Source organism: Salmo trutta, chromosome 3 (assembly GCF_901001165.1).
Source record: "Salmo trutta chromosome 3, fSalTru1.1, whole genome shotgun sequence".
In the NCBI taxonomy this organism is placed as follows: Eukaryota; Metazoa; Chordata; class Actinopteri; order Salmoniformes; family Salmonidae; genus Salmo; species Salmo trutta.
The window spans coordinates 921,284-934,180 of NC_042959.1; the positions used below are offsets into that span (position 1 = coordinate 921,284).

The 12,897-nt window shown below is 42.6% G+C and overlaps 1 protein-coding gene across 1 annotated transcript in view; it reads left to right on the forward strand.

Annotated features, from left to right (window-relative positions):
* The window catches only part of LOC115163822 (transcriptional regulator ATRX-like), a 53,156-nt gene continuing 40,259 nt past the window's right edge, over positions 1-12,897 (forward strand). The window contains 4 exon segments of the mRNA XM_029716024.1: positions 1-217; positions 6,226-6,317; positions 6,564-6,699; positions 9,035-9,133. Of these exon segments, the coding sequence (XP_029571884.1) occupies positions 6,231-6,317; positions 6,564-6,699; positions 9,035-9,133 (322 nt within the window). The 5' untranslated portion in view covers positions 1-217; positions 6,226-6,230.

Below are 12,897 nucleotides of genomic sequence, written 5' to 3' on the forward strand. Positions count from 1 at the left end.
TTTTAGCGCGTCTCCAGCCATCCGGTATGATGGCGACTTTGCTTTGTCTCCGGTGAACAGGGTTGCTTCAATACTTTCTCTATATATATGTTTTTTTTCTTTCCTAAAATACAAACTACTGGGAATTAACATTGTTTTTTATTTTTATCTCCGGGACGACGTGCCAAGAACTACACGTGTCTTCAGTCGTTGAAGAAATGCCGACAGAGTACAGAAGGTATGTGTAATATTCGGCTTTTTCCTCCTAACGTTGGTAACTTTGCATTGAAACGCTGTGCTAGGCTAGTTAGCTGGTTAGCTATGTAACGGTGTTACGCAGCGGAAACCGGCACAACGGAGCAACGTAGTTAGCTACAGTATGGAAAAATAATACTGGGAGGGATTTTAGTATCTATCTATATCTATATCTATCTATCTTATCTATCCTATCTATCTATCTATCTATTAGTGAGTCTTTCCGAAATGGTAAATGTTGTATCACAAAACTATTGTGCGCGAAACAATTCCACCTGTGTTGTGTCTTTGAAATGCATCAACTAGTTGCAGTTTACTTGCTAACTAGCATGCTAACTAATGTGATATTTTAATTTTTTTACATTTCATTCTGGGGGAGGGGATGAACGGATGCATCATGCCTCTCGGTGCAGCATTTCGGTGCATGGCTCTCGGTGCAGCATTTCGGTGCATGGCTCTCGGTGCAGCATTTCGGTGCATGCCTTTCAGTGCATGGCTCTGAATGCAGTGGGACTGCAGTGTTACCCGGGGAACGAATGTCTGAAAGCCATGCTGCAGTGATGTCTGTTTTGTTGATCTCATATAACTTTGTCTGGTTGACTTACCTGCACATGCTAAATAGCTCAATAGCTAACCCGTTTATCTAGTTCGTTAGCATTTGATGGGATGAGGCCCGGTTTCTGTACACCGTTTCTCTCCCATTTGGCCTGGTTTTTTAATGTACTCTGTGCATGCCAGATAGCCTCCCTGGAAGCAGACACGATCCATGCTAGTTAAGGTACTCAAACCACACAGGAAAGCGATCCTTTCGAGAGATAAGCAACAGAATCGCTTCACGCCGAAAATAACACAAAATGTCAATGGATTAGCTTAGTTAGCTAATGGCTAACGGGGCCGTTGAGGTAAACCGTTAGCTAGCTAGCGCTCTGGGTCGTTTTTTTTCTTTACAACGAGCTGTTGTAAATGAATTTTACGAAGTTAGCTTGCTAGATATCTACCTAACATTTTGTTAGGTTATTTATAATATGAATAGCTAAACAAAACGGACCGTAATGTTTGGTAGCTAGCTATCCATGTAACTAGCCTCTTCCCCCGCAGGAGGCTGAACATATTCGGCATGGGCCCTCACATCCTCAAAGTTATTCAGCTGCACCATTGAGAGCATCTTGACGGGATGGAAACTGTTTGGGGGGTGGAAACTGTTTGGGGGGTGGAAACTGTTTGGGAAGACGCTACAGAGGGTAGTGCTTAAAGCCCAGTACATCACTGGGACTGTGCTCCCTGCCATCCAAGACCTGTGTATACCAGGCGGTGTCAGAGGAAGGCCTTAAAAATGGTCAGACTTCTGCCACCCCAAGTCATACTGTTCTTTCTCCTACCGCACAGCAAGCGGTTACCGATACACCAAGTCTGGAACCAACAGGACCCTGAACAGCTTCTACACCCCCAAGCCATAAGACTGTTCAGTAGTTATCCAACTAGCTACCCAGACTATCTGCATTGACCCTTTTTTGCACTAACTTTTTTCACGTGTCATGTACACTGCTTTTACTGTTTATCTGCCACTTTATTCCTAGTTATATGTACTGTACAGGTCATTCAGAAAGTATTCAGACCCCTTTACTTTTTCCCACATTGTTACATTACAGCCTTAATGTTTTTCATAATGACAAAGAAAAACAGGTTTTTAGAAATGTTAGCAAATGTATTAAAATAAACTTACGTCATGTTTACATAATTATTCAGACCCTTTACTCAGTACTTTGGTGAAGCACTTTTGGCAGTGATTTAAAGCCTTGAATCTTCTTGGGTATGACGCTACAAGCTTGGCACACCTGTATTTGTGGACTTTCTCCCATTCTTCTCTGCAGATCCTCTCAAGCTCTGTCAGGTTGGATGGGGAGCGTTGCTGCACAGCTATTTTCAGGTCTCTCCAAAGATGTTTGATTGGGTTCAAGTCCGGGCTCTGACTGGGCCTCTCGGACATTTGGACACTTGTCCCAAAGCCACTCCTACGTTGTCTTGGCTGTGTGCTTAGGGTCGTTGTCCTGTTGGAAGGTGAACCTTCACCCCAGTCTGAGGTCCTGAGCGCTCTGGAGCAGGTTTTCATCAAGGATCTCTCTTTGTTCTGTTCATCTTTCCCTCGACCCTGACTAGTCTCCCAGTCCCTGCCGCTGAAAAACATCCCCACAGCATGATGATGCTGCCACCACCATGCTTCACCGTAGGGATGGTGCCAGGTTTCCTTCAGACGTGAAGCTTGGCATTCAGGTCAAAGAGTTCAATCTTGGTTTCATCAGACCAGAGAGTCTTGTTGTCCACCACAGGTAGACTCCAATCAAGTTGTAGAAACATCTCAAGGATGATCAATGGAAACAGGATGCACCTGAGCTCAATTGAGAGTCTCATAGCAAAGGGTCTGAATACTTATGTAAAGGTATTTCTGTTTTTTTTTTAAATGTCTGAACCTGTTTTTGCTTTGTCATTATGGGGTGTTCTGTGTAGATGAGGGGAGGAAATTATTTAATCAATTTTAGAATAAGCACTGTATCTACTTCAGGTACCTCATACCCCTGCACTTTAGAAACTCAGTAGTGGTACTTCCTGTATATAGCCATGTTATAACCTGGTACCCCTGCACTTCGACTCAGTACTGGTGCCCTGTGTATATAGCCTGGTGCCCTGTGTATATAGCCTAGTTATCGTTACTCATTACTCAGAACTGGTACCCTGTGTATATCAAATCAAATTTATTTATATAGCCCTTCGTACATCAGCTGAAATCTCAAAGTGCTGTACAGAAACCCAGCCTAAAACCCCAAACAGCAAGCAATGCATGTGAAAGAAGCACGGTGGCTGGGAAAAACTCCCTAGGAAAAACTCCTGAGAAAGGCCAAAAACCTAGGAAGAAACCTAGAGAGGAACCAGGCTATGAGGGGTGGCCAGTCCTCTTCTGGCTGTGCCGGGTGGATATTATAACAGAACATGGTCAAGATGTTAAAATGTTCGTAAATGACCAGCATGGTCAAATAATCATAGTAATTGTCGAGGGTGCAACAAGCACGTCCGGTGAACAGGTCAGGGTTCCGTAGCCGCAGGCAGAACAGTTGAAACTGGAGCAGCAGCATGGCCAGGTGGACTGGGGACAGCAAGGAGTCATCATGCCAGGTAGTCCTAGGGCTCAGGTCCTCCGAGAGAAAGAAAGAAAGAGAGAATTAGAGAGAGCATATTTACATTCACACAGGACACCGGATAAGACAAGAGAATACTCCAGATGTAACAGACTGACCCTAGCCCCCCGACACATAAACTACTGCAGCATAAATACTGGAGGCTGAGACAGGAGGGATCAGAAGACACTGTGGCCCCATCCGATGATACCCCCGGACAGGGCCAAACAGGCAGGATATAACCCCACCCACTTTGCCAAAGCACAGCCCCCACACCATATCCTGGTGCCCTGTGTATATAGCCTGGTGCCCTGTGTATATAGCCTGGTGCCCTGTGTATATAGCCTGGTGCCCTGTGTATATAGCCTGGTGCCCTGTGTATATAGCCTGGTGCCCTGTGTATATAGCCTGGTGCCCTGTGTATATAGCCTGGTGCCCTGTGTATATAGCCTGGTGCCCTGTGTATATAGCCTGGTGCCCTGTGTATATAGCCTGGTGCCCTGTGTATATAGCCTGTTACCCTGTGTATATAGCCTGGTACCCTGTGTATATAGCCTGGTACCGTGTGTATATAACCTAGTTATCATTACTCATTACTCAGTACTGGTACCCTGTGTATATAGCCTGGTACCCTGTGTATATAGCCTGGTACCCTGTGTATATAGCCTGGTACCCTGTGTATATAGCCTAGTTATCGTTACTCATTGTATTTATTGTTTTACCTTTTTATAATTTTCTTTCTCTCTGCATTGTTGGGAAGGGCCCATAAGTAAGAATTTCATTTTTAGTTTCCACCTGTTTATGGCGCATGTGACGAATACAATTTTATTTATATTTTCTAGCTAGTGCCCAGGGTTGCTAATTTCCCAAGTTTACATAATAAAAAAACAATGGTGGAAGCCCTGTTTTTGTTAACCCGTTGGCCAACCTAATCCGGCTAATTTAGGTCCCTTGTCCAAAATGTAATTTTATAGAGCCCAAGTTCAACTCAAACTGATGGGCTGTGCCATTACTGAGTAACGTTACCAGTCTCCTTATTGAGGAGAACACTACTGAATACAGCAGTTATAATCTATATATATAGTACTCTACTGAATACAGCAGTTATAATCTATATATATAGTACTCTACTGAATACAGCAGTTATAATCTATATATAGTACTCTACTGAATACAGTAGTTATAATCTATATACAGTACTCTACTGAATACAGCAGTTATAATCTATATATAGTACTCTACTGAATACAGTAGTTATAATCTATATATAGTACTCTACTGAATACAGTAGTTATAATCTATATATAGTACTCCACTGAATACAGTAGTTATAATCTATATATAGTACTCTACTGAATACAGCAGTTATAATCTATATATATAGTACTCTACTGAATACAGTAGTTATAATCTATATACAGTACTCTACTGAATACAGTAGTTATAATCTATATACAGTACTCTACTGAATACAGGGGGGGCAGGTAGCCTAGTGGTTAGAGCTATATTGTCCCCTACGCCGCGAGGCCGTCCCCTACGGTCCCCGACGCCGCGAGGCCGTCCCCTACGCCCCGACCCCGCGAGGCCGTCCCCGACGCCGCGAGGCCGTCCCCGACCCCGTCCCCTACGCCGCAGGGTGGGGGCTGGACTGTGACGCTGGCAGGGTGGGTAGACTGAAACAGACTCATGTTTATCAGTAATGTTTTAGATCCTGATCAGGCTGTTGAGCTTCAGGCTATTTTGCTTCTGAGTGTTCTTGGAAGTTGACTTTAGGAAAAGAAAAAGCCTTTAACCTGATAGTAATTTAATCCGCTGACCACCTCTTCGGGGACCCCCCCCTGCTGGGCGGTCTATCAGGAAGGTCACAATATTGGAGCCCACTCAGACGCTCTTGACACCCATTCCAAATGGGAACTACAAATGTGGCTCAAGAGCAATAGCACTATTAAAAACAGCCTTCAGATGCCCACATACAGGTTGAAAAATCCCTGTTGGATTACTACCTTGGTCTTGCATGATAACTCTATCTCATCACCTGTTCATGTGGAAAAGCCAACGTAGGACAGACGAAAAGACAATTAAAACAACGCAGCTCAATCAGGCGTGAGGACATTGACTATCCAAGAGCAGCTCACTTCGTTGAAGCTAAGCATCCAATCACCTCCCTCCAATACACAGGCAGTGAGCATGTTGCTCCTCCAAGGAGAGGAGGTAAACACGGAGATCCTACTACTACAAAGGGAGGCTTACTGGAGATCCTGTCTAAAAACATTGACCCCTAGTGGTCTGAATATTGACTTTAATCTCAGGCCCTTCTTATGAACAAAGCTCTCTTTTATGAATAAGTTTTGTAAATGGATATATTCTTTCAACAGCTAATTAGCGTACACCTAATATATTCCCCCTGTTGATGATGCTTATTATGGGTGAACCAAAAGATTACATGTAAAGAAGTAGGAAACAGTTAAATACATGCGAAATTCAATGAAACAACCATGTATGTTGATGCTAATATTATGTACAATATTAAATTGTTTCTATATGATAACAAAAGCCTAATATATTTAATAAGCCATAAACTATTGTTTGAACAGTTTCATTAATTTATTGTAATTAACTTAATCATTAGGACACACCCCTCTCTATTGTCATTGGTTGCACTAATTGCACTGTTTGTCTACATAACCTGGTTCAAGTATTCATGACATCACCCTGAGGAAGGCCCAGTGATGCCGAAGCGTTGGTGATTTACCCAATAAATTACTGGGAGCTAATATGTCTAATTTCAGACCTTAATAGTGGGATTTCTTGTTGTTGGCAGGTAAAATGAGTAAGGCCTCAGCTGAATCTACAGACCAGGTGATGGAGGAGGAAGTAGGTCAACTTCCAATTACAGACCAGATGGAGGAGGAGGTAGGTCAACTTCAGATTCTTTCTATGTCCCCTGCTTACTTTTTAAAATGTATCCACTTCGGCACAAACATTGTTTTACCAAAACAGTAGTGCACTAGATAGGGAATAGGGGGCCATTTGGGATACTGCCGGAATGTAGCTTCTGTGGCAGATAACAGGACAATACGATCACTCAGGGGCTATTCTAAGGCTTTTTCCTCTTGGATGTTTTTTAATAGACTCTCATGATAACTGTTTGCTCCTCAGGCTGGGAGCTCAACAGAGACTGAGACACCCTCTTCTTCTCACACCAAGAGGAAGCCTGCTGTCGCAGCCAAGCAAGTTGGAGGTAATGAGTCGGACACCTCGGACGAGAGTGGACAGGAAGATGGCGCCTCAGATGGTAAGGTCTGGGGCCACTAGACCTGGGGCCAGCATGCGTTTTAGTGCTTCTTAATATCATTGTGGAGCCAAAAGGTGCATTTCCACACTTTGTGGATAATGTTTTTGTTGGTCTGTTCTGAGTTGATTTTCAGGGTTTATGTGGTGGTGATGAAGCAGTTGTTGGGGGTTATGGGATCTGGTCTAAAGTAGTGCACTATATAGGGTTCCATAGTGCTCTGGTCTAAAGTAGGGCACTATGTAGGGAATAGGGTTCCATAGGGCTTTGGTCTGAAGTAGTGCACTACACAGGGAATATTGTTCCATAGTGATCTGGTTGAAAGTAGTGCACTATATAGGGAATAGGTTGTCATTTGGGACACTATAAAAGCTAACATGCTTCCAAGCCGAAACAGTTCGGTAGAGTTGGTGCATAAAGAACATAATGTCAAATAAAGGTTAAATATTTTAAGTCAACCTGCTCTACTCCTAAACATTTATCTAATCTGACCCTGTCATTACCTGCTTTTACCACTAGGGGGTAACCCTGCACTGTACTGTTGCAGTATCTGCTTTTACCACTAGGGGGTAACCCCACACTGTACTGTTGCAGTAACTGCGTTTACCACTAGGGGGTAACCCTGCACCGTACTGTTGCAGTAACTGCTTTTACCACTAGGGGGTAACCCCACACCATACTGTATAAGGTCCCACAGTTGACAATGCATGTCAGAGCAAAAACCAAGCCGTGAGGTCGAAGGAATTGTCCATAGAGCTCCGAGACAAGATTGTTTCAAGACACAGATCTGGGGAAGGGTACCAAAACATTTCTGCAGCATTGAAGGTCCCCAAGAACACAGTGGCCTCCATCTTTCTTAAATGGAAGAAGTTTGGAACCACCAAGACTCTTCCTAGAGCTGGCCGCCCGTCCAAACTGAGCAATCAGGGTAGAAAGGCCTTGGTCAGGGAGGTGACCAAGAACCCTGTCAGAGCTCATCTGTGGAGATGGGAGAACCTTCCAGAAGGACAACCATCTCTGCAGCACTTCACCAATCAGGCCTTTATGGTGGAGTGGACAGATTGATGCCACTCCTCAGTAGAAGGCACATGACAGCCCGCTTGGAGTTTGCCAAAAGGCACCTAAAGGACCAGAGAAACAAGATTCTCTGGTCTGATGAAACCAAGATTGAACTCTTTGGTCTGAATGCCAAGCGTCATGTCTGGAGTAAACCTGACACCATCTCTACGGTGAAGCATGGTGGTGGCAGCATCATGTTGTGGTGATGTTTTTCAACGGCAGGGACTGGGAGACTAGTCAGCATCGAGGGAAAGATGAACGGAGCAATGTACAGAGATCCTTGATGAAAACCTGCTCCAGAGTGCTCAGGACCTCCGAGTGGGGGGAAGGTTCACCTTCCAACTGGACAACAACGTTAAGCACACAGCCAAGACAACACAGGAGTGGCTTTGGGACAGGTTTCTGAATGTCCTTGAGTGGCCCAGCCAGAACCCGGACTTGAACCCGATCAAACAGCTCTGGAGAGACCTGAAAATATCTGTGCAGCAACGCTCCCCATCCAACCTGACAGAGCTTGAGAGGATCTGCAGAGAAGAATGGGAGAAACTCCACAAATACACGTGTGCCAAGCTTGTTGCGTCATACCCAAGAAGACTCGAGGCTGTAATCACTGCCAAAGGTGCTTCAACAAAGTACTGTGTGTAGGGTCTGAATAATTATGTAAATGTGATGTTTCAGATTTTTTTATTTTAATACCTTTGCAAAATTGTCGAATCTGCTTCGTAATTATGGGGTATTATGTGTAGATTGAGGGGGGGAAAACAATGTAATCCATTTTAGAATAAGGCTGTAACGTAACAAAATGTGGAAAAAGTCAAGGGGTCTGAATACTTTCTGAAATGCACTGTATATTTTGAGGACATTTAGTAAGGTTTTTTCTGGAGTCTAAGTCTATGCCCATTGATCTGTCAACAGTAGGAATTCTTCAGGAAAGTCTTTGTTGTCATTCAACAAGAGATGACTCGTTTTCATGCACATTTTCTCTTCTGTGAATACTGCACCCTACATCTTAGATGGGAAAGTGTTAAGATCTCTTTGGCAAAAACGTCAGTTACAGATTTCTTATTGTCTTAGTCAGAATGAATCTATTTTGAGGAAGTGTAGACTGGCTACGGCATCTCAAAATGGACAAACAGTACTTTTGCAGCTTTTTATTTTTATTTTTTCTGGGAGTATGGAGCTCCCTCGTCAGGTTCCCCTAGACCAGATTACTATGTGCCAGCCGAACTAAAGCATGCTGACACCCTAATCATGCTGACATCCCTGTCCTCTCCTTCAGGGATGTTGGTTGTGCAGCCTCCTGCTGGGACTGACAACAAGGAGGACAAGAGCAGAGGAGCCATGAAGCTCCGAGTGGACCTCTCACGGAGAAAGACAGGTTCGTCTCCTCACTATATACCACACTGCTACCAACCAGGGGATAGTCAGAGAAGCCCCCAAGGTTTTGACCAGATGGGGTGTGCCAGTTTAATGAAATCAATCCGTTTGGGATTGATATTTGTGTTTATTAGGGATCCCCATTTGCTCCTCTTCCTGGGGTCCAAACACATTAAAGCAGGTACGTGGCCTAAAACGGCAGGTACGTGGCCTAAAACGGCAGGTACGTGGCCTAAAACGGCAGAAACAACAGTACATGGTTGCATCACTACCTGGTACGGCAACTGCTCGGCTTCCACCCGCAGGGCACTACAGACGGGAGTACGAACGGCCCAGTACATCACTGGGGCCAAGCTTCCTGCCATCCAGGACCTCTATACCAGGCGGTGTCAGAGGAAGGCCCTACAAATTGTCAAAGACTCCAGCCACCCTAGTCATAGACTTTTCTCTCTGCTACCGCACGGCAAGCGGTACCGGAGCGCCAAGTCTAGGTCCAAGAGGCTTCTAAACAGCTTCTACCCCCAGGCCATAAGACCCCTGAACACCTAATCAAAAGGCTACTCAGACTATTTACGTTGCCTTGTTGGGAAGGGCCCATAAGTAAGAATTTCATTTTTAGTTTCCACCTGTTTATGGCGCATGTGACGAATACAATTTTATTTATATTTTCTAGCTAGTGCCCAGGGTTGCTAATTTCCCAAGTTTACTTTAGAAAAACAATGGTGGAAGCCCCATTTATGTGAAACTGTTGGCCAACCTAATCCGGCTAATTTAGGTCCCTTGTCCAAAATGTAATTTTATAGAGCCCAAGTTCCACTCAAACTGATGGGCTGTGCCATTACTGAGTAACGTTACCAGTCTCCTTATTGAGGAGAACACTACTGAATACAGCAGTTATAATCTATATATATAGTACTCTACTGAATACAGCAGTTATAATCTATATATATAGTACTCTACTGAATACAGCAGTTATAATCTATATATAGTACTCTACTGAATACAGTAGTTATAATCTATATACAGTACTCTACTGAATACAGCAGTTATAATCTATATATAGTACTCTACTGAATACAGCAGTTATAATCTATATATAGTACTCTACTGAATACAGTAGTTATAATCTATATATAGTACTCTACTGAATACAGTAGTTATAATCTATATATAGTACTCTACTGAATACAGTAGTTATAATCTATATATAGTACTCTACTGAATACAGCAGTTATAATCTATATATAGTACTCTACTGAATACAGTCGTTATAATCTATATATAGTACTCTACTGAATACAGCAGTTATAATCTATATATAGTACTCTACTGAATACAGTAGTTATAATCTATATATAGTACTCTACTGAATACAGCAGTTATAATCTATATATAGTACTCTACTGAATACAGCAGTTATAATCTATATATAGTACTCTACTGAATACAGCAGTTATAATCTATATATAGTACTCTACTGAATACAGTAGTTATAATCTATATACAGTACTCTACTGAATACAGTAGTTATAATCTATATACAGTACTCTACTGAATACAGCAGTTATAATCTATATATAGTACTCTACTGAATACAGTAGTTATAATCTATATATAGTACTCTACTGAATACTGTAGTTATAATCTATATATAGTACTCTACTGAATACAGTAGTTATAATCTATATATAGTACTCTACTGAATACTCTAGTTATAATCTATATTCTAGCCTTGCTGTTAGTGAGTTTAGTGTCTAACAGCCAGCGTTATCTTGATTTACATCTGAAATGGCACCCTTTTCTCTTTATAGTGCACTACATTTGACTAGTTAAAAAAAGTAATACAAAATTTGACTTGGGTGCATGCAGAATAGGGTGGGATTTGGTACAGATCTTCAGAATGAAACAGACTCCTCAGATTGATCAGTAATGTTCTTACATGACGTCATCCTATAGAAGAAAAACAAAAATAACTTATTCAAGAACGATGTCATGTAATCTATTACAAAAATAAAGCAAACTGGATGGAAAATTTAGAAAAATGCACAGAATTCTTCCTGAATCTCCAATACAGGAACGCTAACAAAAATAATTTGCAGAAACTCGTTACTGAAGACTGAGTCATCTATGATTCTCCGAATTATATTTTAAAAGAGGAAGCTAATTATTTTAGGCACATGTTCTCTTTTTTCTGTCTCATCCTCTCCCACTGAATGAAGATTACGGTAAGGAATTCTTTCCAAAAAATGTAGAATTAACAAATGTACAGAAAGATCATGGCGAAGGCCAAATTACAGAGGAATAACTTTTTGAGGCTATTAACAAACCTCCAAACGAGCTTCAATGCCATACAACACTCCTTCCGTGTCCTCCAACTGCTCTTAAACGCTAGTAAAACTAAATGCATGCTCTTCAACCATTTGCTTCCCACCCGCCCGACAAGCATCACTACTCGGGATGGTTCTGACTTAGAATATGTAGACAACAACATACCTAGGTGTCTGGTTAGATATAGATGTACTATTGTAAAGTGGTTGTTCCACTGGATATCATAAGGTGAACGCACCAATTTGTAAGTCGCTCTGGATAAGAGCGTCTGCTAAATGACGTAAATGTAAAATGTACTGTAAACTCTCCTTCCAAACTCACATTAAGCATCTCCAATCCAAAATTAAATCTGCAATCGGCTTTCTATTTTGCAACAAAGCATCCTTCACTCATGCTGCCAAACATACCCTCGTGAAACTGACTAGCCTACCAATCCTCGACTTCGGCGAGGTCATTTACAAAATAGCCTCCAACACTCTACTCAACAAATTGGATGCAGTCTATCACAGTGCCATCCGTTTTGTCACCAAAGCCCCATACACTACCCACCACTGCGACCTGTATGCTCTCGTTGGCTGGCCCTCGCTTTATATTCGTCGACAAACCCACTGGCTCCAGGTCATCTATAAGTCTTTGCTAGGTAAAGCACCACCTTATCTCAGCTCACTGGTCATGATAGCAGCATCCACCCGTAGCACGCGCTCCAGCAGGTATATTTCACTGGTCACCCCCAAAGCCAATTCCTGCTTTGGCCGCCTTTCCTTCCAGTTCTCTGCTGCAAATGACTGGAACGAACTACAAAAATCTCTGAAACTGGAAACTCATATCTCCCTCACTAGCTTTAAGCACCAGCTGTCAGAGCAGCTCACAGATCACTGCACCTGTACATAGCCCATCTGTAAACAGCCCACCCATCTACCTACCTCATCCCCCTACTGTTATTTATTTTATTTATTTTGCTCATTTGAACCCCAGTATCTCTACTTGCACACTCATCTTCTGCACATCTATCACTCCGGTGTTTAATTGCTAAATTGTAATTATTTCGCCACTATGGCCTATTTATTGCCTTACCTCCCTTACCCTACCTCATTTGCACACACTCTATATAGACTTTTTCTATTGTATTATTGACTATGTTTGTTTATTCCATGTGTAACTCTGGTGTTTGTGTCGCACTGCTTTGCTTTATCTTGGCCAGGTCGAAGTTGCAAATGAGAACTTGTTCTCAACTGGCCTGGTTAACCTCTTTGGGTAGGCGTGGCACTAGCACCCGGCCTCGACAACATCCGGTGAAATCGCAGAGCGCGATATTCAAATTACAGAAATCGTAATATTGAACATTCATGAAAATACAGGTGTCATACATCATTTAAAAGCTTAACTTCTTGCTAATCCAGCCGCTTTGTCAGATTTCAACAAGGCTTTCTGGCGAAA